Source organism: Phyllostomus discolor, chromosome 10 (genome assembly GCF_004126475.2).
Source record: "Phyllostomus discolor isolate MPI-MPIP mPhyDis1 chromosome 10, mPhyDis1.pri.v3, whole genome shotgun sequence".
NCBI classification, from domain to species: domain Eukaryota; kingdom Metazoa; phylum Chordata; class Mammalia; order Chiroptera; family Phyllostomidae; genus Phyllostomus; species Phyllostomus discolor.
Genome location: NC_040912.2, coordinates 90,631,588 through 90,659,370, shown reverse-complemented (window position 1 = coordinate 90,659,370; position 27,783 = coordinate 90,631,588). Strand labels below are relative to the sequence as shown.

The window sequence follows — 27,783 nt, the reverse complement described above, 5'->3', positions numbered from 1 at the left end:
CTGTAATTGCATAACCAATAAAATATATTTTTTAAAAAGAATAGACCTGGTTTCGCATAGGCACAAGTGTTAACTTACTTTTGCCGCATCCACTCCATGAACGGGGTGGGATGAGGGATGCTGAGGGGGGTGTGAGGAAGGCAAGAGAAAGAGTTTGTGCAAGTGCAGAGAGAGACTGATGTCACTTTGAACAATAAAGAGGAGTGACTTCATACTGTATTCCAAACCAGAGAGTAGTATTATTTCTGTACATTAACTAAAAAAATTAAAAACACTAGTGGGCAAATAAACAGAGACTTCCTGCGGGTGTGGGAAGAAAGGACTTTCTTTCCCAGTAAGCACCATTGTTTACATGGTCCCCATTAGACTGCGACTAAATGACATCTGTCCCCTCGTTCCAGCTGAAGATGCTGTGTGCAATCAAGATTCTCCCTCTCTCCTCTCTCTCTCTCTCTCTCTCTCTCCCCCAACTCCCCCCCCCCCCTTCTCCTTTACCAGCCCAATTCCCTGGGATCACTCCAGGCCACTCTGGAGACTCCAGCAGAGCCCGGAGAGAAAGAGAAAGCAAGCTCCCTCTTCAACTCTAGTAGCGACTCGCGACCGCCTCCACCTTCTTCTCAGCGGGCAGCCCATGCAAAGCTGGAGGCTGGGGGCTGGGGGCGGGGCGCCAGGATTCCTCCCACCCGCCAGTTCACAGCCGCGGAAAAAGGTGGTCAGGGAAGCTTCCAGAGCTCGGCCTGGGGAGGACTGGCTCAGGCCTCGGGTAGAAGCGAAAGTGCGTGTGGGCGACAGCCCAGGCGGCGTAAAGGTAGGTACGGTCAGAAATATTATTTCTAGCAAACCTCGACCATTTTCAGGGCTCAGGTATGGGAATCTGAGTGAGCAAAGGCTCAAGAATATCAAAAACTGAATGTGGGAATCAGGGTCCCAACTGCCACCTTCATGGGGAGGGGAGAAGGCACGCACGGGGCAGGGCGCGGCGGGGCGTGGGTGGCTGCTGGTGGCGCAGTCCCAACGTCAGGGGGTCCCTGAGCAGTGGACCCCGTTCACTTCCCCTCTCCTGCCTCGCCCACCAGGCCTTCATCCCAGTCTTTCGGGGAGCAACCCTTCCCAGAATCTCCCCCCCCCCCCCCCCGCCCCAAGACAGGTGGGAGCCTCTGTTCCCTCCCCTGTGGGTCTGGGGAGACCAGAGCTGAAGAAGGAGGAACCATTTCCGAGGTGCTGAAATCGCGCCTTCCGGGCGGCCCCTGCCACCTCTCCGGGTCGGACCCCCGCGGGTGTCGGCACACCTCTGCCCACACATACCTTGCTCCTGTCGCCTGCCCTGCCACAGTCTCAGCACTTGCTCCTGTCGCCTGCCCTGCCACAGTCTCAGCACTTGCTCCTGTCGCCTGCCCTGCCACAGTCTCAGAACCTCCACGCTGGGCCGGCTCCATTCTCGCTGGTTGAAGCGGCTGCCGGGTCCGCCTGCTCCCGCGGGCCGAACCCTAAAGCAGTGGTGGGAGGGGCGGGGCCAGGGAGCGGGGCGGGGCCAGCTCTGCGGGCGCTGAGTCTTTCTAATGACCAGCGTTTCCGAAGAAGAAGAAGTTTCTAAACAGTGGTTTCACCTAAACGGAACAGTTGCAACCCACCGGAAGCCCAGATTTAGTGCCCGGCCACCGAGAACGAGGTCAGGAGCGGCGGGGTTAGGGAGGGACGGGCACACGCCTCCACAGCTCGGCCCCTGGTGCAGCTACGGAATGGACTGGTGGGGGGCAAACGGGAGGGTCCCCGGAGACGGGCCGTCGTGCCCTGGACACCGCGAGCTGTCGGGGGGGGGGGGGGGGGGGGGTTCCTGCTGCTGGGGACAGAAAGGATGGCACCTTTAGGGGCTTCAATGAAGACGTCGTTCCCACCAGCAGCTCCCGGGCCTCTGTCCACCCTGAAACAGCCTTGGCAGTGTCGGTAACAATTCCTCACCTCCTCTTCCAGGAAGCCTTCCCTAAAACCCCCAGCCTGAGGAACCCTCAGACTAACGCTGCTGCTTCCCCCGCCAAGAATTATCTTCCTGAGCTAGTAAAGCACTTGAGATGCTGACACCTCCATGCCTTCAAGTAGCTCATACAATGAAAGCCCTTTGGTGAGAAGCCATAGCGTCCCAAAGCCTCCCATGACAGAAAAAAGTGGGACACGGAGCAAGACTCTTTCACACTGTATTTCATTGTGGTAAAAAACAACCCAAAACAAAGAAAGCACAGCAACGAACATTAACGGGACCATCATAGCCATTTTTAGGTGTGCAGTCCAGCGGCCTGACTCTGGACCCGTCCTCCCTGCCTCCCTGGGAGACCCGAGTTCCCCTCCCCTTCCCCCTCCCCCGGCCCTGGGACCCCCGTTCCTGCTCTGGTTCCTAAGACTTTGATGACTTTAGATACTTCATACTGGGGCGAAATCAGACCCAGTGTGTCCTGTGGAGAGTGGCTTTTTTTTTTCTTAGTGTCATGGCTTGGGGGACGTGACATCCACGAGAGAAGACTTGTAACCGGGGTGCAGAGAGAGGCTGGCCATTCCGTGAACTTGACCTCACACTTTCACACCAGGCTTGGTCTTTGCAATGTCGGAAGTGCTGAGCCCTCTGAGTCGTGGTCCAGGAAGGAGGAGCAGGCTTTCAGGGGCTGCCCTGTCCCCAGGGGGCACCTTCTCCTGGCCTGGTCTTGTTCCGAAGCTGAAGGGATGCTGTCACTGCCCACCGGGGGCTTCGGGCCACGGGCTACCCCTTGGTGGGACACTGACAAGGCCTCTCCCATCCCCCACCCCATCTACCCCATTCATAAGAAGGTCCCGAAGGCTCCCACCCTCGGGCATTAGGTCCACTTGCGTTGACTCGATTCGGTGAAAGGTAAGACCTCAGCTGTGGTGGCTCACCCCAGCTGTGTCACTCCCAGAAGCAGAGTCCATTCCGGGGCACAGCCACAGGCCTAACCAGCTATCATGTCCTCAAAATAGACAACAGAGTAAACTGAGTTGAAAAGCACACTTCACCTGAGGACATTTTTTCACTACTTTTAGAAAGCCAGGAAGGGAGAGAGAGAGAAACATCAGTGTGAGAGAGATACGTAGGCGCCAGGACCACCAGGGAATTGAACCCACAGCCTTTTGTTCACAGGAGGACACTCCAGCCAACTGAGACACACCAGCCAGGGCTTGCACTTGTTCTTAAAGAAAATATTAAGTTTTGAAGAGCACGCTGGATAAAACCAAAGCTTCAATTAACTCCGCAGTGATTTAGCAGGTTGCCTGTCTGCTGCGCTGACCGTTTTACTAAGTGATCCTCCTGCACACCGGTTTTGGGAGAATCGGTGTTCCCGCAGGGAAGGCTGCCTCTGGTTCGGGCTGGGCCCTGACCTGGGGAAGGATGGAGGCTGCCTGCCCCCTAGTGGCCATGTGGCTAATGACAAGGGCAGGGCTGGGAGCGCTCACTCCGCAAGGACAGCACCCCTATCCCCATCCCCTCCCAGACTCTGGGCAGGGGGAGAGGGCCTGGGCTTCCAGGCGTCCAGTCAGCCAGGAAGACACGAGTGCTGCCCGCAACGCGGAGGCTGCCGGGCGCCGCACTCGACGATTCACAAGACCAATCCCCGACGCCAGGCGCTCCGTCTAATGACGAGAAGACACTAAACCTGTGGGGCTGAAACAGTGTGACGCGAGGTCCTGATGCGCTCGCTGTAGGTGCCCTGGGGACAAAGAGGAAGCTCCGCAAGCTCTGCGAGATGGAGAAACGACCGAGTGGGGACAGACTCAGAAACAAATCCATGAACCCCCGGGGACTGTGGCAGACCCCACAACGGCGGGGATGAGAAGGAGGAAGACGTCCCCGGGGAGCTGTGTCTGCCCGAGGCCTGGGCGGGCGTGCAGGACGTTCTCTGTGCAGGACCCGCGGCAGAGGGAGACGGGCAAACGCCAGGGCATCCGGGGTGCTGACAGCAGCTGGTGGGGGCCGGGGGGGGGGGGGGGTCCGTTGGGCTGGAGGCAGGAGGACCAGATCCAGGCTACTGCAAGAGCCTAAGCCAGAAACTCGGACGTGAACTAGTATAGCGACAGTGACCGTGGATGGTGGGAAAGAGAACTGATCTGTGATCTATTTAAGGGAGGGAAACAATCACTTTTTTAAAAAGAAAAGTATACTTTTTAATTTTTATTTATTTTTATTTTTTAGCACTTAAACGTCTTTTTTTTACAATTGTTCTTTTTTTAAGATTTTTTAAAGATTTTATTTATTTATTTTTAGAGAGGGAAGGGGGGGAGAGAGAGAGAGAGAGAGACATCAATGTGCGGTTGCTGGGGGCAGTGGCCTGCATCCCAAGCATGTGCCCTGACTGGGAATAGAACCTGCGATGCTCTGGTTTGCAGCCCGTGCTCAACCCACTGAGCTACGCCAGCCAGGGCAAAACAGTCATTTGTAAAAGACAAAATCAGTGCTGCTGTGATGATGGTTCAGGCTGCCACGCTGAAGGGCGTGCTAGTCACAGCTAGACAGTGGCACTTGAGAAAAGCAATGTTATTTATTACCTGTTTTACTTCAAAGACAAAACATGTGTTTACCACAGTTTGGGCAGATGGCAGTAAAATGTCCTGTAACTAAATGTGTATATTTTGACGGTTTTCCGGTAGAGTTAAATGTCTTATTCAAACAGAGTCCTTCTTTGTTACAAGAATTATTATTAACAAATAATAGGTTTCTTCTTTTTTTTAAATTTTATTTTAATCATTGCTCAAGTACAGTTTTCTCCTTTTTACTCTCAATCCAGTCCCCCCTCCCACCCTCCCCACTTCCCCCCCATTACCACCCTCCCCTTAGTTTATGACCATGTGTCCTTTAAGTTTGTTCCGGTGAACCCTTCCCACTGTCCCCTGAAATTCCCTCTTCTCTCCCTCTGGTCACTGTCAGCCTGGCCTCTATTTCAGTGTCTTTGGTAATATTTTGCTTGTTTCTTTGTTTTGTTGTTTAGGTTCCTCTTAAAGGTGAGATCATATAGTATTTGTCTCTCACTGCCTGGCTTGTTTCTCTTAGCATAATGCTCTCCAGCTCCATCCACGCTGTTGCATAGGGTAGGAGCTCCTTCTTTCTCTCTGCTGCATAGAATTCCATTGTGTAAATGTACCATAGGTTTCTGATCCACTCATTTACTGATGGGCATCTTGGTTGCTTCCAGCATCTAGCTATTGTAAATTGTGCTGCACAGGTTCTTTTGGATTGGTGTTTTAGTGTTCTTGGGATATAGTCCCAGCAGTGGAATTGCTGGGTCAAAAGGCAGATCCATTTTTAGTTTTCTGAGGAAGTTCCATACTGTTTTCCATAGTGGTTGTAGCAGTCTGCAGTCCCACCAGCAGTGCACTAGGGACCCCTTTTCTCCACAACCTCTCCAATACTTGTTGTTTGTTGCTTTGTTTATGATGGCCATTCTGACTGGTGTGAAGTGGTATCTCATTGTGGTTTTAATTTGCATCTCTCTGATAGCTAGTGATATTGAACATCGTTTCATGTGTCTTTGGATTTTCTGTATGTCCTCCTTGGAGAAGTGCCTGTTTAAGTCCTTTGCCCATTTTTTAATTGGGTTCCTTGTCTTCTTAGAGTGCAGTCGTGTAAGTTCTTTATATATTTTGGAGATTAAACCCTTGTCTGAGGTATCATTGGCAAATATGTTTTCCCATACAGTTGGTTCTCTTTTAATTTTGATACTGGTTTCTTTAATTGTGCAGAAGCTTTTAATTTTGATGAGGCCCCATTTGTTTATTCTTTCCTTTATGTCCCTTGCTCTAGGGGACACGTCAGTAAAAAAGTTTCTGTGTGAAATATCTGAGATTTTCCTACCTACGTTCTCCTCTAGGACTTTAATGGTGTCACGGTTTATATTTAAGTCTTTTATCCACCTTGAATTTATTTTTGTATATGGTGTAAGTTGATGCTCAAGTTTCATTTTTTTGCACATGGCAGTCCAGTTCTCCCAACACCATTTGTTGAAGAGGCTATTTTTATTCCATTTAATGTTGCTGCCTCCTTTGTCAAATATTAATTGACCATAGAGACTTGGGGTTATTTCTGGGCTCTCTGTTCTGTTCCATTGGTCTATGTGCCTGTTTTTATGCCAGTACCAGGCTGTTTTGATTACAGTGGCCTTGTAGTATAGTTTAGTGTTGGGTATTGTGATCCCTCCTACTTTGCTCTTCTTTCTCAAAATTGCAGCAGCTATTCGGGGTCGTTTATAATTCCATATAAATTTTTGAAGTGTTTGTTCTATGTCTGTGAAATAAGCCATTGGTACTTGAATAGGTATTGCATTGAATGTGTAAATTGCTTTGGGTAGTGTGGACATTTTGATGATATTAATTCTTCCAATCCATGAACACAGTATATGTTTCCATTTGTTTGTGTCTTCCTTGATTTCTTTCTTCAGTTTTGTGTAGTTTTCTGAATACAGGTCTTTTACCTCTTTGGTTAGGTTTATTCCTAGATATTTTATTTTTCTTTTTGCTATTTCGAATGGGATTTTTTCCTTGATCTCTGTTTCTGCTGTTTCATTGTTGGTGTACAGAAATGCCTTTGATTTCTGGATATTGACTTTGTATCCTGCTGTTTTGCCAAATTCATGTATTAGGTCAAGCAGTTTTTTGGTAGAGTCTATAGGATTTTCTATGTATACTATCATGTCATCTGCAAACAGTGACAGTTTGGTTTCCTCCTTTCCGATTTGGATGCCTTTTATTTCTTTTTCTTGTCTGATTGCTGTGGCTAAGGCTTCCAGTACTATATTGAATAGAATTGGTGAAAGTAGGCAGCCTTGTCTTGTTCCTGATCTTAGTGGAAAAGATTTTAATTTTGGCCATTGAGTATGATGTTGGCTGTAGGTCTCTCATATATGGCCTTTATTATGTTGAGGAATGCTCCCTCTATTCCCACTTTGCGAGTGTTTTCATCATGAATGGGTGCTGTACCTTATCAAATGCTTTTTCTGCATCAATTGATATGATCATGTGGTTTTTGTCTTTGCTTTTGTTTATGTGAGGTATTACATTTACTGACTTGCGAATATTGAACCATCCTTGCATCCCTGGAATGAATCCCACTTGGTCATGGTGTATGATCTTTTTAATGTGTTGTTGGATGTGATTTGCCAGTATTTTGTTGAGGATTTTAGCGTCAATGTTCATCAGTGATATTGGCCTGAAGTTTTCTTTCTTTGTTGTGTCTTTATTTGGTTTTGGAATTAGGATGATGTTGGCCACATAAAAAGAGTTTGGAAGTTTCCCATCTTTTTGGATTTTTTGGAATAGTCTGTGAAGGATAGGGGTTAGCTCTTCCTTAAATGCTTTGTAGAATTCTCCTGTGAAACCATCTGGTCCCGGGCTTTTGTGTGTTGGGAGTTTTTTGATTACTGCTTCAATTTCTTTTGTTGTTATTGGTCTGTTCAGGCTTTCTGCTTCTTTTTCATTGAGTTTTGGAAGATTATATTTTTCTAGAAAGTTGTCCATTTCACCTAGGTTTTCAAATTTCTTGGCATACAGCTCTTTGTAGTAATTTCTTACAATCCTTTGTATTTCTGTAGTATCTGTTGTAATCTCTCCTCTTTCATTTCTGATTGTGTTTATTTGGGTCTTCTCTCTTTTTTTCTTGATGAGTCTGCTTAAAGGCTTGTCAATTTTGTTTATCTTTTCAAAGAACCAGCTCTTGGATTCATTGATCCTTAGAATTGTGCTTTTAGTCTCTATGTCATTTAATTCTGCTCTGATCTTGGTTATTTCCTTCCTTCTGCTTGCTCTGGGCTGCCTTTGTTGTTGTTCCTCAAGTTCTTGTCAATGATGAACTCCTTTAATTTGACCTTATCTGAAAAGCACTTTATCTTCCCTTCCATTCTAAATGAGAGCTTTGCTGGATAGAGCAATCTGGGATGTAGGTCCTTGTCTTTCATGACTTGGAATATTTCTTTCCAGCCCCTTCTTGCCTGTAAGGTCTCTTTGGAGAAATCAGCTGACAGTCTGATGGGAACTCCTTTGTAGGTGACTGTCCCCTTATCTCTTGCTGCTTCTAGGATTCTCTCCTTCATTTTTACCTTGGCTAATGTAATGATGATGTGCCTTGGTGTGTTTCTTCTTGGGTCCAACTTCTTTGGGGCTCTCTGAGCTTCTTGGATTTCTTGGAAGACTGTTCCCTTTGCCAGTTTGGGGAAGTTCTCCTTTATTGTTTGTTCAAATAACTTTTCCACTTGTTGCTCCTCCCCTTCTGGTACCCCTATAATTCGGATGCTGGAATGTTTAAAGGTGTCCTGGATGCTCTTAAGCTTTTCTTCGATTTTTTGAATTCTTATTTCATCATGCTTTCCTGCTTGGTTGATTCTATCTTCCTTCTGGTCCACTGTATTGTTTTGAGACTCAGATTCCTTCCTTTCACTATTGGCTCTCCTCCGCGTATCTTCCTCCATCTCTTTTATGGTAACCTGCATCCTTTCATCTAAATTGCACCCAAAGTCAACCAATTCCATGAGCTTTCTGATCACCAGTGTTCTGAACTGTGCACCTGATAAATTGGCTATTTCTTGGTCGCTCAAAAGGATGAGTCCTGGGGGACTGATCTGTTCTGCTGGAAACATATCTTATGTCTTTCCCTATCTCTCCTATTATTTTTTTTCCCAGTCTGGTCGCTCTTGTTACGGTGGGGGGCAGAGCCTTAGGTGTTCACCGGGGCTGGGCACCCCAGTCGCTAGATTGTGACGTTATATGTGGGGGCGGGGGTGGGAATGGGGATGGGAGGGAACAATGGCAGCAGTTCCGTTCTCCTGGGCTCAGACACTTCCCTGGGCTCCTGGGCTGCGAGCTCTGCCCTGGTCCACAATCGCTGCCCCACTGGTTCCCCCAGCCGCTGCTTGCATACTCAGGGACCCCCGCTGCGTTCTTGCACCCCAGATGGCTGTCGCGCCGATTTTGCGCCAAATTTCCCCCGACCTCCACGCGCCGCTGACCCGCGCCAGCCCCGCACCCTCCCGGCTCGTCATCCCCTACCAGTCTGGATGTACGGGTCTACTTCAACTTCTTGGCTGTCCGACTTCCATTCAGATAAATTCTCTGACAGTTCTGACTGATATTATATCTGTAAATTATTGTTGTTCTATTCTTGGTTGTGCAAGGAGGTACGGTGCGTCCACCTATTCCTCCATCTTGCCAGAAGTCCCTCTTTTTTCATGCGGCTGGTCTTGGGTGCCACAAGGCGAGGAGGTCTCCACCCCCGCCCGCTGGAATCTTCAAGTTTACCCAACAAATGATAGGTTTCTTTTAAAATTTTTGCCCTGGCTGGATAGTTCAGTTGGTTAGAATGTCGTCCTAATATGCCAAGGTTGCAGGTTCGATCCCCAGTCAGGGCACTTAAAGAATCAACCAGTGAATACACCAGGACTATTGATGATATTCCAATTAGAACAAGTACAGACAGTAAAGAACACTGCTGTAGGTTAGAGTTTTCAAAAATATTATGTACAAAAAATAGCAAACAGAACAATGAATTTGGTAAACGTGTAGAAAAAGTTTACTCAGATTCATGTCAAATCTGTTGCCCCCGGCAGGACCAAAGAGATACACTCTTCATTCTCATCCCCTCTAAAATCCAAGTGTAGGATCTCTAACCTGCAGTGTGATGGAATTTACAGATGGGCCTATTGGAGCTAATGAGGTCGTGAGGATGGGGCCCTCATAATGGGATTAGTGGCCTTAGAAGAAGAAGACAGACCCCTGACTGGTGTGGCTCAAGGGATTGAGCACAGGCCTGCAAACCCAAAGGTTGCCGGTTCAATTCCCAGTCAGGGCACATGCCTGGGTTGCAGGCTGAAAGGCAAACCATCAATGTTTCTCTCATGCATTGATGTTTCTCTCCCTGTCTTTCTTTCTCCCTTCTGCTCTCTCCAAAAATAAGTAAATAAAATCTTAAAAAGAAGACAGAAATTACACTCTCTCTCCTATGTGAGGACACGGAAGGCAGTTGTCTGCCAGCCGGGGAAAAAAGCTGTGAGAAAATAATTTTGTGTTGTTTAAGCCACTGGGTCTGTTGTGCTCTGTTACGGCGGCCCAAGCAGACTAGGAAAGAGCAGGATGAGGGGGAAAAACAATGAATGTGTAAATATGTGGAACAGCAATCAATGTCTGTCTGTCCGTCTCTCTCTCTCTGCCCCCTTCTTCCAGCTCTCTCTAAAATAAATAAAAATAAAGTTAAAACCGTTAACTAAAGAAGAGACGCCATTTTCTGATTCACATGAAGGCCAGTGGTCACCCCAGCTCATTGGCTGTGGAATAGTCTGGGGTCACAACACTTTCTCACGGCCTTCGGAGACAGGACAGTGACAGGCTGCTGTGTTCAGCTTGGGGACACTGAGTCTGAGATATGGCGACGGGGCAGACAGAGAGGCCCAAAACGTCGTGACTCAGTCCTGTTCCCATAAGTTACTCATGCCAACCCTCCCACCGAAAACAGCTGAAGGTCAAACAGAATAAAAATATGTTTAAATCTTCGCAAAAGTATCCAAAAACTGTCCTGGCCAGTGTGGCTCAGTTGGTTGAAGTGTCACCCTGTAACTGAAGGGTTGCGGGTTCGATTCCTAGTCAGAGCACATACCTAGGTTGCAGGCTTGGTCCCCAGCCCACATTCCTTGGTCTGGGTACCTCCAGAAGGCAACCAATCAGTGTCTTTGTAACTAGTTTCTTAAAACCTCATTTATGACTACAATGTTAACCATATCTCATGCATTGCAAATGAAATATCATGTTTTTGTTATTTTACTGTGCTGTTTGATTTTTTGGCTGTAAGCAAGTTGTGTCTTGAAATATAATCATTCTGTTTTTTAAAAGAAGAAGAAGAAGAAGAGGAGGAGGAAGGCGGCAACCAATCGATGCTTCTCTCTCTCCCTTCCTCTCACTCTAAAAGCAATGAAGTTATGTCCTCAGGTGAAGATCAAAAACAAAAAAAGTACCAAGAACAATAAGGCAATAAGGAACCACCAGACCAAAGCAAGAGCATGTCACCGTCTTGGAAAATGAGAACCTTTGCTTTGTAGCCTCCTTGGGAGAGGAGACTGGAAACTAAGTCCAGTGGGAAGTAACAGAGCAAAGGGGTCCTCTCAGACCCAATGTGCACCAGAGGGTGCCACTGTCCCATTGGCATGTATTACAAAAAGTCTGACGTCTCTCAGTATGCATCCTATTTTTGGTCTTTTTTAATAGAATGAATTTGACATATGACATGGTATAAATTTAAGATACACAACATGTCACTTTGATACATTTAATTTTAAAAATGTTTTATTGATTGATTCTTTTTTTAGAGAGAGAGAGGAAGTGGGAGAGACACACACATTGATTTGTTGCTCCACGTATTCATTCATTCACTGGTTGATTCTTGTACGTGCCCTGACCAGAGATTGAACCTGCAACCTTGGCGTATGGGGACGACATTCTAGTCATCTGAGCTACCCAGTCAGGACTGATACATTAATATAGTGTATGATTGCCAAGACTCACTAGCAACATCAACTATGTTGGGAAAATGGACTCTGTCCAAGGGACGCCATAAAGGGACAGCGACGAGTCACACCAATATCTGCCTCGGGGACTCCACGTGGCTGGGAAAAGAGAGAAGCGCACACTCCTGGCTGGTGTGGCTCAGTGGATTGAGCACTGGCCTGCAAACCAAAGGATTGCCAGTTCAGTTCCCAGAGCACATGCCTGGGTTGTGGGCCAGCACCCAATAGGGGGCGCTCGAGAGGCAACTACACACAGGTGTTTCTCTCCCTCTCTTTCTCCCTCCCTTCTCCCCTCTCTAAAAGTAAATAAATGCAATCTTTAAAAAAAAGAAAAAATCCAGCCCCAGCTCCCAGGGCCTCTGCTACAGAGCAGAGGCAGTCCCAGCTGTTGGGAGGAGCAGGGCTGGTCACAGGGCCAGGTGGGAGCCAAGGAGGGGATGCTGCCCAGGGTGTCCAGCTGCACACCGGAGCTGACGTTCATCTCCCCGGGCCTGGGACACAGCCCATCGCTGGCCCACCTGGTCTCTGCTTGTCACCACCCAGAGGTGACACCCACCTCCAATCCATTAGTCTACTTACCTGAAAGCCTTTGGGTAACCAGCACCACCCAGAACCACCAAAGAGAAGATTCTAGGCATGATATCTTGTATGTGCAAGATGCTTAGCAAGACTAGTGTAGCTCAGTGGATTGAGCACTGGCCTACAAAGCAAAGGGTCACCAGTTCGATTCCCAGTCAGGGCACATGCCTGGGTTGCCAGGTCCCCAGTAGGAGGTGCACAAGAAGTAACCACACATTGATGTTTCTCTCCCTCTCTTTCTCCCTCCCTTCCCTTCTCTCTAAAAATAAATAACATACTTTTTAAAAGATGCTTTGAGGGCATAATCCTCAGACACACTGCCTGAGGTCAGGGTTCCTAGAAGCAGAGCTTGAGACAAGGATGCTGTTTCCGGGGACCAAGAATGTCTTCGGGAGGTGCTCTCTGCAGAAGAGGGGCACCAGCCGGGGAGGAAAGGAGCCAGGTGGGTCATCTGGTCCCTGAGGAGCTCTGAGCTGCCCCCTGTGCGGGGGTGGGGTGAGCTGGGGCAGCCCCTCAGGCTGGGCAGGACGAACCAGTAGCAGCCGACACTCAGCCTTGAAAGGGCACCAGCAGCCTCCACAACAGGCACCCTCCCACTCGGCACTATTACAGTGAGAAAAGTAAGCTTGGTGGTGCTTCATGGGGGTCACGGGAGGGTGGAGAGGGAATCGGGGGTAGGGGAACCGCTCTGGGGGAGCAGCCTGCATTTTCACCCAAGACGGGCCCTTTTCTGGGTCTCTCTCTCCTGCTCTCTGCTCAGTGGTGAGAGTAAATTCCAGTCAAGCCAGGCTGATGATTTGTGCTCCTGTCCCCAGGGTGGGAGGGGTGACCGTGGCCGGGACCCTGGACGGGTGGAGGCACCACCTTGTCTCTACACACACCCCAACCCCAGGCCTGCCAGGTTTGCTTCTCCCCGCTTTGGGCAGCAGCGTCGGAAAGGGAGGTGGACCAGGGCCGTTGGGCAGAGCGCCCGGGGCTCTTGTTGAAACACAGTGGCTGCCCTGGGGTCGGGAGTGGGGCTGCACTGGGCGTCAGTAACAAGTCCCCGCGAGGGCGGCGCTGCTGGTCAGTCAGGAGCAGGGCTGTCGGTCGACCACCCGGCTTCCTCTCACCTCCTGCAGCCTCAGCTTTGCCCCCGGTGAACAGTCCCTTCCCCACTCTGGACCCACAGGCTCCAGGAGGAGCTGACCCCATGGCAGTGGCACGTACCCAGGCCTGGCCATTCACAGCGCTGCAGCCCCCCTGGCCTGGCGCAGCCGCCGGGGTCTGGTCAAGGGCATGGACCAGTTCAGACCATCTGGAGCGGGCCCTGCCATTGGCTCAGACGGCGAGGGGCGGGACCGAGGCCGGGCAGGCAGGGGCTGAGCTGCTGCCCACTTCTTCCTGCCTTGAGAGCTGGGAGGCAGCCACCAGGGGGAAGAGCTGAGCCGAAGAAGGGCTACGTCCTGGGTGTCACCATCAAGTCACTGTCCTTCTCAGTGACACGAGCCCCCAGTTCCCCTTCTTGGGTGGCCGGTTTGAGTGGAGCCAGGGTCCTGCCTGATTCGCCCCCCACAACACCAGATCCTCAAGGTACGACCCTCCTTGGCAGATGGACACAATCAAGGCAGCCGAAAGTCTGAGCCAAAGAGCCAGGCACAGTAGGAAGGTTCTGCAATGAGCCTCCGCCAGGACCAGGCCCGGCCCCGCGCCCTCAACAGGAGGGAGTCCCTCGCCCAGGCCCCAGCTCCCTGGCGGCGGGCCCGACACAACTGCGCGGTCCAGCGCTCTCTGCCACAGGAGCCTCGTGGGAGGCGAAGCGAGTGGTCAGCTCAGCGCCAGGGGCACCTCAGGCATAGGACGCTGGTGACGCTGCTGCGCTTTGCAGTACACACAGCTCGTGCTCACGCGTGACTCTCACAACTCCGTGGGGTAGGAAAAGCGGGGCTTTTTTCTGTGTCACAGGTGGGGAGATTAAAGTCGGGACAGCTATGGCCACGCCCCCTGGTGCAGACAGCCCTCTAGCCCGAACCCCTCCGCGGAGCACCTCTCAGGTGCCCATCGGGAGCACCTCGGCCTCACTGTGGGCGGAGCAAGCGGCTGGGACTACTTCCAGGGGACCCCACCCCGTATCCATTACCCTACTCCACACCGCAGTCATTAGGCCGGGGGGTGGGGTGGAGGTGGGGGGCGCTGAGCTTACCGGTTGCAGGCCCTTTGGAGCTATGCTTCCTACAGCCCATGTGACCTTGAACGAGACCCCTCAAGCAATGATGGAGGTAGCTGGAGGCCCCCACCCTGCTCCAGCTGAGCCCCAAATGACCACTCCTCACACCAATTGATGTCAGCAGAACATTTATTCCACTCGGTCATCGCATTGGGTGTCAGTGACCAACGGGAATGTCCAGCCTGGATGACTATTGAGGCACAGTCTTGCGCAGCCTTGGGGGGCGGTCCCTCCTGTCCCACTGCCCCAGCTATGGATGGGACCTTCGGCCTCCTATGGCCATGATTGCCCCAGGGAGGGGAAGCCCACAGCCAATGAAACGCCCCACTGTGAACTAACATGCCCCCTCCCCTCCCGCACCTCCCACGGCACGCCCCCTACGGCCTCCAGCACTTGGCCCACGAGCCAGTCAGCAAGTAAGCACGTGCCGAGGGCTGAGCCCAGCCCTGTGCTAGTCCCTGCTGGGATTCAAGAAGAAATGACGTGTCCCTTGCCCTCAGGAAGCTCACAGTGTTGTTGGAGATTTAAGACACCCTCACTCAACGCGCGCGCACACACATACAGGAAGCTGGAGTGTAAGGCTGCATGCAGTCCCCAAGGGGGCGCTGGTGAGTTAACACAGACACTGCAGAGCAGGAAGGGGATGTGGGCTGGGCGGTCGGGGGGGAGCTGGGCTACTGGAGAAGAGGGTGCGGTGGGCGGTGGGCGGTGGGCGGGAGCCGCACATTTCAGAGCGATCCCAAGGGAGCCAGAGGCAGGAAGGGGGGCCGCACAGGTACAAGCTGGGGGAGGGGAGGGATGAACAAACTGACAATCAGCGGGGGTGAGTCTGTGAGGTTCCCTCCACGCTGGAGCAAGGAGAGCTCCAGGAGCCAGGAATGCCCGCTCTCTCTCTCTCTCTCTGATCTCCCCAGAGCGGGTTGTCACCCTAGGACAAGGCACATGGCAGACAGGCCTCCCGACAACCCTGACCACACGCAGCCCAGCCCTGGGACCACCCCCAGCCCCCACCTAAACCCAAGGCCTACGTGACCCCCACAACGCAAAGCCCCAGGCTTTTATCTCAATGCTGTGACGAAAGGCCTCTCCCCACCCACAAGGGTTTCCCTCCCTAAGTGCAACCAGCTTCGTGAAGTCTGGTTGTCGCCAAAAACCCACCCAGCGCTGGTGAGTCACACCTTTTCTGATGGGCAGTTCATACGAGGGAGGCCAGGGAGCTAGCTCCAGGCCAAGTGCTCGGGCATGAAGACCAAGGAGTCTGGCCCGTGCTGGTGGACACTGGGACCCACAGAAGCCCCTCTGCCGCCTTCTCTCCCTGCCTGGAGCTGGCTGGCACCAGGAGCAACACAGCGTCTCCCTCCCCAGCCTACCCCACACCGTGCTTGGCTGAGGCTGAACGCCTGGGCATGGCCGCCGGACGTAGGACTCCTTCTCCCTGGGGCTGACTTGGCCCAAACTGCTGCTTCACCCAGCGTCTACACAAGGTCCAGCTTTCTCCACCTTCACGGTGAGCCAGGAGCCCGGGGCTGCGCCAGCAAGCCCGCAGCCTGGGCCACACAGCCAGTGACCCCAAAACGGGGAAGAGCAAGGCCAGGCCAGGGTGCCTCCAGCAACGTCTGGGGAGCGATGGAGGCTCCAGACCCCTGAGGCCCTGTTCCTTAGATCTGGAAGAAGAGAGTCGCTAAGAGGGTCCCCTCCTCAGAGTTGTTTATTCCCAAACAAGGGAAGGAGGACCAGCGGGGGAGGGAGGAATGCTGCTGTATGGTGGTCCCTCTGGGTCAGGTACGGACAGGGTGGCGGGTTGGGGCCCGGGGCGGGGGTGCTCCTGGTGCTGCTGGTAGGTTCTTCCATCTCCGTGAGTAGGAGCGTTTTCCAGGGGAGCAGGTCCACAGCCTCTGTCAGCTCGTCGAAGGGCTCCACGCCCCCAGGGGTGCGAGGAACCTCTGCTGAAAGGCCAGTGGAGCCTGCTCGTGGGTTCACACCGGGAAGGCTGTGCCTCGAGAGCCAGGTCTGCTAGCAGCGCGCCGCGTGCTGTCCGGCCGGCCACCTCCCAGCTCTGGAGGCCAGGCGGGATTGGAGAAGCCAGCTCTCCACACAGGCGTGGTAACTGCCGCCACACGAGAGTCGAGGTCCGTGGCCAGACAGCCAGGCAGCCGGGACAAGCTCGTCCCTGGACGCGACTCCGGGCAGGCTCAGGGGGTCTTCCCGCCGGGGAACAGAACCTGTCCCCAGTGCTGGGCTCCACCAGTCCCCTTGCTGTCACCGCGGGGCACCTCCCGAGGTAGGTCTTCTTAGGGTGTGTGTCCTCACGCCGGGGTGCAGGCCCCCGGGGTCCCCACTCCTGGTGTCTGTGCCCAGATGTGCCTTGCACACTGCCCGGAGGTCCTGCCCGCTCCGCATCTGTTCACGGAGACAGAGGCAGGGTCAGGTCCGGGGCCATGACCCAGCCCTGCCTGGCCACCCCTCTGGGGCCAGGAGAGGGCAGTCAGGTGGGCCACCTGTACCTGTCCTCGGGCACCAGGGTCACTCATCCATCCAACAGATGAGGTGTCTTGGCTTCAGGACATTTTGGTGACTGGCCCCAGATGTCCCCATTCCCAGTATAATCTCTCAATCTCTGCCACTAAGTAGTGGACCATGTTGCCACGGCCACCTAGGGGTGCCAGGCAGAGGGCGATGGATCCCAGAGCAAAGCCCTGAGGGAGGCCAGAGGGCGGGGCCGGGCCTGCAGCACTGAGCACGGCACCAGGCCTGGGACCTGGGCTCTGTGAGCGCAGGTCCTCTCCCAGCCCCAGCGTCCTTCCTCCCCACCCACCACCGTGGGCACCACGTCCCCTTCGGGGCGGCCACTCCACCTAGGGACGCCCCTGCCCGGGCTCCCCACACAGTCCTGGTCCCACCCCCGCATGCCCACAGCTCTGTTTCCCCACCAGTGAGAGCCTCTCTAAGGGCGGTGGGGTACAGACGAGGGTCTTGGGGTCCAGAAGCCAAAGAAGGGCCCAGGCTTGCACCGAGGTCCCACTAAGTGCCTTGGGGCAAGCGTGGCTCAGCCTCAGTTTCCTCATCCTCCAAATAGCTGGAGAGGCCTGCACCTCGGAGCGCCACGGCGGGCTCAGAGGCCCCAGGGAAGGCCTGGCTGCGCCCGTTCTCACCGCACGCCCTTGGCCACACCTCCCGGCGGAGGTCCTCAGGGGCTCTGACCCTCGAGGCTCCTGCCCGTCCCACTGCGGCCCAGCCTCCCAAGGCCTCCAGTTCTTGAACTGGTCGTCTGAGGTCACTGTGCCCTTGTTAGTGTCTCCGAGCCCTGGCCACAGAGCCCTTTGCAGGGCAGATGTGGCCCTTTGCTATCAGGGGCGGGTGGGATAGCACCCCTACTCTCCCTGGGGCCCCTCTCTCCATCCCCAGGACCTAGTTCAAACTAACAAATGGCCTTGGGTGACACCAGTGACTACACCCACCCCCACCCCTGCACTTTATAGTCTGTCCCCTGTGATGGCCCTCGTCCCCCTGGGTGAGCACCAGGTGCGGCACCTCCGGGGACAAGGCCTGTGTCTGTGCCCCTTCCAGAGAGCCCAGCCCAGCCCCACGCGGGGCCTGGCACACAGCAGAGTTCGAAACGGGCTCTGGACCAGCCACGTCCCCCTCTCTTGTCTAGTCACGGCGATGACAGCCCTCACCGCACCCCCCAGGCTTAGCCCCCACTCACAGATGAGCACACTGAGACAGGGCGTGAAATGACATCCCGCCGGCGCCAGATGGTAAGTGCTGGGGCTGGGAGACCTGGGCCCGGGCGCTGTGGAGAGTGGCCATCTCCATGCCGCTTTCTGCCCCGACAGCTCTGTTAAGGAAGGTGTAGTAAGAAGCTGGTCACAGAGACCTACCACAGACCAGTGAGCCCACCCACACCCCCACCTGCCCCCCTCCCTGCAAGCCTGACAGTGGCTTTGGCCCGGGTCTCACCTGCTCTTCCCAGGCTGGGGTGTCCTGAGGAGGAAAGCCAGCACAGGGGCCCGGAGCAGCCCTGTGCAGCCAGCCCCAGCGTCCGCAGGGAGGGGCAAAAGAAGGCCACGGAGCAGGGCGGCCCACTCCTCCAAGACCCCCAGCCAGCCCTCCCCATCTTCCGGGATCCCATCCAGAGGGGGGACCGCAGCCCAGCGCCACCTCCAGGGCTCACGGATGCGGCTCTGGGGCGGGAAACAGCCGACCCCAGGCCAGGCGCGCATCATAGCACGCGGCCTAAATGGGCCGCCGCCGCCGCTGCCGCCGGGCCCTCGGGCCCGTGGCCGTGGCTTCGCTGGTGGGTCTTGAGGGAGCCCTCGCGCGCGAAGCTCTTGCCGCAGCGGGCGCAGAAGTAGGGCCGCCGCTCCCCGAAGACGCCGGGGCGGCGCGGGTGCGGGGCCGGCATACGCGCGTGGGTGCGCTGGTGGTTGAGCAGGAAGCGCGGCTCGCGGAAGCAGCGGCCACACTGCGCGCACTGGTGCGGCTTCTCGCCGCTGTGGATGCGCTGGTGCGTGAGCAGGTTCTGCTTGAGGCTGAAGCAGCGCCCGCACTCGGGGCAGGGGAAGGGGCGCTCGCCCGTGTGGGTGCGCTGATGCACCTCGAGGTTGTGCTTGACGCTGAAGGCCTTGCCGCACTCGGGGCACACGAAGGAGGCCGCGCGGCCCGCCCCTGCGTGCGCCTTCTGGTGCCGCACCAGGCTGGGCTGCTGCGAGAAGGTCTGGCCACACAGCGGGCAGCGGTGGGACTGCTCCTCCGCGGGGTGGTGGATGACCAGGCCTCGCTCGTCCCCCAGACCTTCTTCCCCGTCCCCCGTAGGGGACCCGCCCCCGGAGGACGCCAGCTCGGTCATGGGCACTCCCAGCTGCAATCACCAGCCCCTGGGGAGGCAGAAGCAGAGAGGAGGAGTCAGGGGGGACCTCTGTCCTCCAACAGCTTCCAGCATCCGCCCCTTCACAGTCTTGTTCAGGCCGGTGTTTCTCTGCTAGATGCCCTTCTTTCTCCTCTACCCCTCCACCACATCCTGCCCCTCCTTCACGCCCTTCTGAAGTGCCACCTCCTCCTGGAAGCCTTCCATGACCCCCCGCGGCCCTGTCCTGTGCCCCTCACTCATCACATTGCATTCGTGTCAGGCCGCCCTGTCTTCTCGCCTGTGAGTGCCTCAAGGACAGAGCGGCCTCCGCCTTCACCCGCCGCACCGCGCCCCGCGCCAGCGGCACAGGCATTGCACCAATGAGGATGGCTAGTGTTCAGGGGCTCCTCAAATTGCAAGTTACCCTGCACCTGGGCACATCTCATCTCTCCACCCCGCTTCTCAAGAGCAGGCAGGGAGGTGCACCCCAGTCTGGAGGGAAGGGTAGGGAATGGTTTAAAGATTTTTTTTTTTTTTTTTGCAAAGCTCAAAGGAAGAAGCAAAGCAAAAACCCTTGAACCTGAAAGTAGCCTCAGTTAGACACTCAAGGCAGCAGCTCTTTGTTTAGCAAAATGAGGCCTGGGAGAGGCCTGTTTGCAAGTCACAGAACCTGAGCGTGAGCTCTCGGGGCGGGGGGGGGGGGGGGTGCATGTCTCAGCTCCACTCCTCTCCGTGTCCCCACAGCAAAGCCTGGCCCAGGCCGAGCAGCGCTCAGTACGCAACAAGCGCCCCCGAGTGCAGCGCTGTCCGTCCACGCTGGTTCTCCTAAGGGTTCTCCCCCCCAGGCCACTGTGTGGCTCTTAAGTTGTTTCCCACTGTCCTTGCAACAGCCGTGAGGAAGGGGCAGCGCTCACTGAACCCCAGTTTACGGATGAGGTGGGGACACTGAAGCTCAGGGAGGTCAACTGACTTGCCCGAGGTGAGGCAGGACTAGGCCCTGGTTGCCTGACTCACAGTCAAAAGCTCATCTCAGCGCACTGGCTGGCTGCTCACCAAAGACACTCCCCTGGAAATAGACAACGAGACCACAGCCATCATCCCAGCCACGGCACAGCCATCGATACCCAAAGGGCCACTGCTCCCACAGGGCACTGCCTGCTGCCACCACCCCCGCGCCTCCAAATACCCTGAGCTCCTGCTCCTCTTGCAGAGCACGGAGGCCTGCTCCATCCAGAGCGCCAGAGCTGGCCACTCCCCGGCCCTCCCCCACCCCAGCGGAGAGGCCGGCTGGCCCTTCCCCTGGACCTGCACGCAGGCCTCTGCACCCTTGCAGATCCCACTGCTTACTGCGGCCCCAGTCCCTCTGCGGAGGGGGGCCTCCGAGACGCACCCTCTGCGCCCTCCCCCGGGCCTGGGTGGAGCACCCTGGAGAGGGGCACGGTACCACTCGCAGTAGACCCACCCCACCCACAAGTGTTTCCCCCCGGCGGCTGTGCTAACATAGGCAAAGGCAGGGCATCACAGAACCCTGGGCCAGTCTCAGTCTGGCCTCGTCACTGGGCAGCCTTCCCTCTCTCCCCAGTGACAGCCCTAACCAAGACGCGGCCCGCCGAGAGGGTCCAAGGCCGTGGCCCCCGCGCCCCAAGTTTCTCCATCCTGTCCCACACTCACAGCCCAGACTGCGCCCCTGTTCCTCCGGTCTCCAGCAGTGACTCCTTCCTCTAGAGTCTGCGCTGCCCAACGCAAATACGGTAACTCGCCCGCAGCGCCTCCGCGCCCCTTCTCCCTCGCCCCCATAAAGACGGCCAGCCTCCCACACCGCTGTTCTTATCAAACAGCTGCATTAATCAGAAGGGCTGACCCCACCCACCCGACCCCGCTTTCCCCGCGCACAACCTTGCCAACTCCTGGGGCCAGAGTGACCCCGGAGGAATATGGTAAACTCTGCGTCGCAACCCCACCCCTCTGAAAATACGTAGGCCTCCCACCCTGCTGCCGCAACCCATCCCACCCCGCTGCAAGCCCCGGCTCCCTTAGGGAATGAATGCAACCCGCCCCCACCCCCCGCACCTCCCACTCCCGCAGCGCTCCGGGGGAATCACGCAACCCTGGAAAAATACGTAATAAAGTCGCAGCGCTCCCCACTCCCGGAAAGGGCCTGCGCAGCTCGCAGCAAATACGGTAGCGCGCCCGCAGTGACCCGCCCCCAAGGGTCCGGCACTGGCCTAGATAAATACGGTAACCTCCCGCCGCGGCCCCAGCCCCGCCGGCCCGGGACTCACGTGGCGCCGCCTCCCGAGCCCTCCTCTCCGCCGCCGCGCCGCGGTCGCCCCAGTCGCTGCAGCCGCACAGCAGCCCCGTGAGGCTGGGAGGTCTAACTCGCCCACAGCCCGGCTGGCAGAGAAAGGAGGGCTGCGCCCGCCGCCCAGGAGAGGGAGCCAGGTGGGGGCTGGTTCCGGGAATGTCACCCCAAGTTCCCCAGCCCCCCTGCCCCAGCCATTCCCATTTCAGGATTCCTGAGACCCCAGTTCAGCAGGCAGCGCCTCGTCCGGAGGCGGGGCTCCCCTAGCGGCCCACCAACTGCCCCAGCGCCTAAGAAACGGGCTTGGGGCTGGAGATGTGAAGCCTTCCCTTGCAGGAGAGTGAAGGGGGCGAAGGCAGCCTTTGGGGCGCGTGGCGGGGACGGGGGGGGGGGGGGGGTGCGGGGGGGGCGTCCTGGGTGGGAGCCAGCAGTGGGAGGGGCAGCCGGCAGCTTTGCCAAAGCCTACCTCCGCTGTGCCAGGTCAGAAGAAATCACACCCCTATTGTCCCTCCCCCTCAGAAGTGGGCCCAGAGATAGCTCATGCAAGACCGGGCCTAACACCCAGGGGTGGCAGCTGGTGTGGACAGGGCGGGGCTGAATTCCAGTTCCCAACTGTCGTTAAGGAGTGTGGCGCCTCACCTACACACCCCTTGTCTTTTTACAAAGCCTTTCCCAGCTGTTCTCCCGTGGGACCTTTCCAACATGGTGTGCCTGTCTAGGTTGGACAGGTGTTATTTTCCCATTTCATAGATGGGGAAATAAGGCCAAATGGAGGCACCGAGTGGCTTCCCCACGGCTGGGACCCACCGCCCTGAGTGGCAGAGCCCAACCGGGAAGTCAGGCCCACCCCCCGCCCCAGCAAACTGTCCCCGGCCACGCTGGCACCGAGACCCCGAAACGAGAGAAACCTGGTGTGACGCCCACGATCGGAAGTGGTGATCTCATCCAGAGTGAGGAAACGCCTCAGAATCTGTGTGTCGTGTAAGGAAACCGAGCCCCGAAGGGGAAGAGACCGTTTAGAGTTAAAAGCGCCAGAGGGACATGGACTAGCCTTGTGCTCCGTGGCCCCTCCGTAGCTGCCAGGTCCGGGAGCAGTTGGGGTTCCGCAAGCCTCAGGCAGTTGGGATTCCGCAGGGCAGGGCTCCCAACAGCAGGTGGGGATGTGGCTGTCCAGGCGACATTCTCCCGGCCTCACAAGGTCCCCCCACCCCTGCCCCTGAGAGCCTGGGAGCTGAAGGGCTCCAGGTTAGGGTCAACCGGGCAGAAAACCACACCCTGCTCCCAACCCCAGACCGGAAGGTCAGCATTCACAGCTTGCCCCATGGACTGCCTCTCCCAGAAGGTCCACCCTGGTCACTCTCAGCCTCTCAAGGACTGGGGCCTGTTGTCCACGCTGTTCCAGAGGCCCCTTGACCAAGGCATGTGGGATTTTATGAGTCAGATGCCCCAAGGTAGACTGGAATTTCTAATAGAGGGAATTCTGGCAGCCCAAGAACTGAGTCCAGCAGGAGAGATGGCAGCCCAGGGCCAAGGGCAGAGTTTCCATGACATCGACAACGTGACCCCTAACCACGGGAGACACCCCACAGCCACCCTCTGCCCGGGTGCTGGAACTCTGCTCATGGGACAGCCACCCTCCCAGCTCCAGGTCCTGTCGGAAGAGTTGTCATCTGCCAGAGTGGCCAGCAGTCATCTCTGCTGCACGCTAAACTGGGGACACTTCTAAATGACCAGGTTTCAAAAGCAAAATCAGTAATATGCCTGAGGATGTCGCCCATATTCTTAGGAGTATTTTCTAGATAAGCTGGGCCGAAATAGAAAGGACAGGCACGCAACAGGGCGGGGGCGGGGCAGGCTGACACGCCCACCTGAAACTCATCCCCGCCCCAGTGGGGCAGCCGGCCACGGCCATGGGCTCCAGGAGGCCCCCCTTCTCTGCTCTGCCCTGGTGGTTCCACTTCGTTTCTGTGGGTCACACACACACACCCCCTCCCGCATCTCCCCTCCGCCCTGCTCACGTGCGCTGCTGAGCACAATAGAATGGCCATGCGGGAACACGGTGCAAACGCAGCCGTGCTTCTTCCTACAGGCAGAGCCAGCGGCCAGCGTGGCGGTCACCACGGCTCCACAAGTTTCGTGGACCAGCCGGACTGGGGTCCCCAACAAAGGCCTGGGCTGCTCACTACCACAGGGCCCAGAGAGCAGATGGCCTGGGGCCCCCTGGTGGGTAGAGGGACCCTGCACCGTATCCCCCGCACCACCTATGGGGGCACACCAGAGGGACAGCCATCAATCACCCCATGTGCTCCCCCGGACAGCTCCTGCTCCGCCTGCGTCCCCAGGGCTTTGCGTGGCCAGGCAACCGCCTCCCGCAACCAGCCACTCCCAGCTTGCCCGGATTGGACCTGATCACTAACATCCCTCTCCTTGTGCTGACGTGAGACTGGGACCCAGCAACTTTTGTCTTCCCACCAGGCCGTGAGCTTCAAAGGGCATGGACTCTGTTTTCAGCATCCCTGGATCCCAAGTGCCCAGCCTGCACCAGGCCCTCCAGTCCGTGTCTGCTGAGTGAATGCACGCACGCATGTCTGCAATCAACCCCGAGAGCTGCGGCGGCCAGCCAGGGCGCTGATGCACGGAAGGAGTGAGGAGCAGCAGGCAGAACTGCACCCCAGGTGCAGCACCTTCGGGCTGGGAAACCTGCGGAGACCTGGGGGCAGGTGTGGGGCCCCGAGCGTGAAGTCACATCTGCTCCAAAGTTCTCTTTCCTCTCAACTAAAACCCCAGACGTGACCTACGGCATCAGTTCTGCCAAGCCCTTCAGCTTGCAGCAGGCCTACTGATGCCTAGGATGGGAGATGGTTCATTCCTTTCGGGGACTGAGCTCTGTTTGGGGAACCCCTTTCCTTCTCTGTCCACAGTACAACTCCCGCTTCTGCCAATGCCGTGCAGGCAGCAATGGTGACAATAATGTCATCGCCATAATGACAATAGCCACCACTTACTGAGTTCCTGCTGTGTGCCGGGCACTGTAGGACACGCTTTAAGTAGGTTACCTGCCCGAGTGTCACAGCTTCAATGGCAAGGCCAGAATTCAGCCCCAGAACCACCTGACTCCATCCGCCATCCCCACTGACAGAAGAAAGCTCTTTCTACATTTGGGTGAGGGGAGGGGGAGGGGGCAGGGAGAGACAGCATTTCTGCTACTTCTCAGTAGGAGCATAATTCCTAGGCTTATATATGGTCTAATAGCCACATGAGGCTATCAATTAAAAGCAAATAAAATTTAAAATTCAGCTCTTCGGCCTCATTACCCACTTTTTTTAAAAAAATTATTGATTTGAGAGAGAGAGGGAGAAACATTGATTTGCTGTTCCACTTATTTACTTATTCATTGGTTGGTTCTTGCATGTGCCCTGACCGGAGATCAAGCCCCACGCGTGACCAGAGGCCGCTGGTATTGGACGGCAAACAGAGGACACTTCCGTCGCCGCAGAAAGTTCTGCTGGACCCGCAGGTCTGGCACCGCCCCCTGCAGACCTGAGTTACCTAGGAGACGCCTTTCTCTCGCACCCCAGGGCACAGGCTACCAAACACCATCCATTCCCCTCTCTTCTGCTCGGTGGTCCGTGACATGTCAGAGCAGCGGTGTGTGACAGCATACTATTCTCAGCCCCAGTGCCGCTCCTCATGGCAGAGGGTCAAGGATGTTTCTTCACCAATCCGACTACTTAAGAAAGAAAAAGTCTCGGCGGCATCCCTCACTCAGGCACAGGCACTCACTGGCCAGGTCCCCACTGGGCCCACTCTCTCCGGGTTCAGGGCTCCCTGTGACGGTGCTGGGCAGCGGGCCCCCCCTCCCCCCCCGCCTGGGCCTCCAAGCCCTCTCCCTGGGGCAGCTCCCTGGGGCTGGGCATCGGCGAACCAATCCCTCCCAAGGAGGCTGACTTGAAGTCCACAGTGTTTGCTGGAGCACAGCCATCCTGAGGACCTAAGTCATTCGTCCGGCCCCCAGCCTGCCCCTAACGCTGAACACAAGGAGGATACGGCGGCCCAGGGCCCCAGGGCCCCAGCGCACCAGGCTCACGGGCCAGCTGGCAGCGTGGCCACGGGCTGCACCGCTGACCCACACCTACCCAGCTGTGGACAGGGTATAGGTCCTTAAGATTTGATTTCTTTACTCATGGCGGCTTTCTGTTCCCTTCGGCCACCCCTCATCTCAGCGCGCTCCTAAACATTTTGAATTATGAACCACTAGGAGAGGTCTGACCTTCTTGTCTTTGATTTTACAGCGTGCCTCTTCCTGAACATTCTCTGACCTAGTTTCACTATGTTAAAGTGAAAGGCAATGGAAACGGACGTCGGTGAGGCCAGGGACTCCCTCGGAGGAGCCTGTGATCGTGACAGTGGACGAGGGGAAGGCCAACGGGAGGCTGGGACCCGCCGGCCACCGGCAACATGGCCTGGTGCACAAGCGCCGCCGTCCCCATCCCCCTCCCCCGTACAACTGTGACCGAGCTTGCTGCCCTGCGGGGCGGCTAAAGGAGAGGAACTTGCCAGCCTCGCGGAGGGAGCCAGGGCGGGCTCCCTTGTTCGGGAGTGGACCGTATAGGTTACTCCAAGCTGTGTGTGTATTGAAGCCATTCTTGGTGAGGGTCCATGAGCTCCTCCAGGGCAGAGACTGTGATTGCTACTGACTGAATTGCACCCCCACCCCCAAAAAAATCCATATTTTGAAGCCCCGCCCCCTAATGCGATGGCCGTGTGGCGATGGGGCCTTTGCGAGGCAGTTAGGTGTGCATGAGGACCGAGAGAGTGTGGGCTGCTCCTGATGAGATCAGCATCTCTGTAAGGAGAGGAAGGACCAGAGCCCTGTCTGGAGCTCTCTCCCGCACCCCTGCCCCCACGCAAGGACACAGAAAAGGTGGTCGGTGGTCTGCAAGGCGGGAGCAAGCCCCCACCAGGAACCAAACCTGCCAGCGCCTCGGTCTCGGACTCCCCAGCCTCCAGACCGTGCGGCGTGAGTCAGCAGCCCCGGCCGACTAACCCAGGGGCTCACCCGTCACCGCAGTCCCAGAAGCCCGACACGGAGCCTGTCACACACCAGGCTCGGTTCGTGGATTCAGTGCCGCGCCATCCCCTGGCCTGGTCAGCGGGACACGCACCTCGGTAATGCTTCACCCTGATGGACACGTGGCCGTGTCCTCGCTGTGACCCGAAGCACCATTTGCGAGAGGGACGGTCACCCGGGTCAGGGGACGGCCATTGTCTTGACTCTGCTCGGAGGGGAAAGCTGCAGTTAGGCCTCATTAACCCTGCGTCCTACCAGCAGGGCTGTTTGACATCATGACACGATGGCTGAATGCAGGCCACTCTCGGAAGATGACACAAGCCACACCACAGAGACTCCCCAGCCTGTCTCTGCGGGGTCTGCCCGCCCAGCCCTTCAGGCACTGGATTCCACGGGCCCCACTGTTTCTGCAGGTCCTTTCTTGCAGACTGCAGCCCTCCAGAGGCATGGTACTCCAGGATGCCTTCCTGGAGGAGGTGGACTTGTTCAAGTCGGCAAAGCAGCAGCAAATGACTCTTGAGCCTTCGCCACGGTTAAAGCAGGTCTTGATGAGGCCCTAGGCCTCTCTGAGCAGCGCAGGTGGTGGGGGGAGGGGCCAAGCAGGCATGGCAGAGAGAGGAGCATCCAGGCCCGGTGAGGGTCAGAGAGGGGGCCTAGGAAAACCCCTCTTTTCTTTAATATATTTTATTGATTATGCTATTACAGTTGTCCCCTTTCCCCCCTTCATTCCCCTCGACCCTGCACACCCTCTCCCATCCACATCCCCCACTTTAGTTCATGTCCACGTGTCATAAGTTCTTTAGCTTCCACGTTTCCCACACCATTCCTGCCCTTCCCCTGTCTATGTTCTACCTACCATCTATGCTGCTTATTCTCTGTACCTTTTCCCCCTCCCTCCTCCTCCCACCCCCCTGTTGCTAACCCTCCATGTGCCCTCCATTTCTGTGGTTCTGTTCCTGTTCTAGTTGTTTGCTTAGTTTGTTTTTGTTTTAGGTGTGGTTGTTAATAACTGTGAGTTTGCTGTCTTTTTACTGTTCATATTTTTTATCTTTTTCTTAGATAAGTCCCTTTAACATTTCATATAACAAGGGCTTGGTAATGAGGAACTCCTTTAACTTGACCTTATCTGAGAAGCACTTTATCTGCCCTTCCATTCTAAATGATAGCTCAGCTGGATAGAGCAATCTTGGAGGTAGGTCCTTGCCTTTCGTGACTTGGAATACTTCTTTCCAGTCCCTT

General features: G+C 55.8%; 2 protein-coding genes across 4 annotated transcripts in view; both read right to left on the bottom strand.

Moving 5' to 3' along the window:
- The window catches only part of LOC114507421 (GTPase IMAP family member 8), a 772,814-nt gene extending 771,356 nt beyond the window's left edge, over window positions 1-1,458 (bottom strand). Inside the window, 1 exon segment of the mRNA XM_036011021.1 lies at window positions 1,306-1,458. Coding sequence (XP_035866914.1) covers window positions 1,306-1,436 — 131 coding nt within the window. The 5' untranslated portion in view covers window positions 1,437-1,458.
- Window positions 1-21,535, bottom strand: part of LOC118497223 (zinc finger and SCAN domain-containing protein 2-like) — a 21,752-nt gene extending 217 nt beyond the window's left edge. Inside the window, exons 1-4 of one of the 3 annotated variants that reach the window (XM_036011039.1) lie at window positions 21,454-21,535; window positions 18,283-19,199; window positions 18,029-18,160; window positions 16,008-16,722 (exon numbers count right to left, since the gene is read on the bottom strand). In XM_036011039.1, the coding sequence (XP_035866932.1) occupies window positions 18,545-19,171 (627 nt within the window). In that variant the 5' untranslated portion in view covers window positions 19,172-19,199; window positions 21,454-21,535 and the 3' untranslated portion in view covers window positions 16,008-16,722; window positions 18,029-18,160; window positions 18,283-18,544. The other 2 variants (XM_036011038.1, XM_036011040.1) reach the window with 2 other exon arrangements.
- Window positions 21,536-27,783: the final 6,248 nt, after the last annotated feature.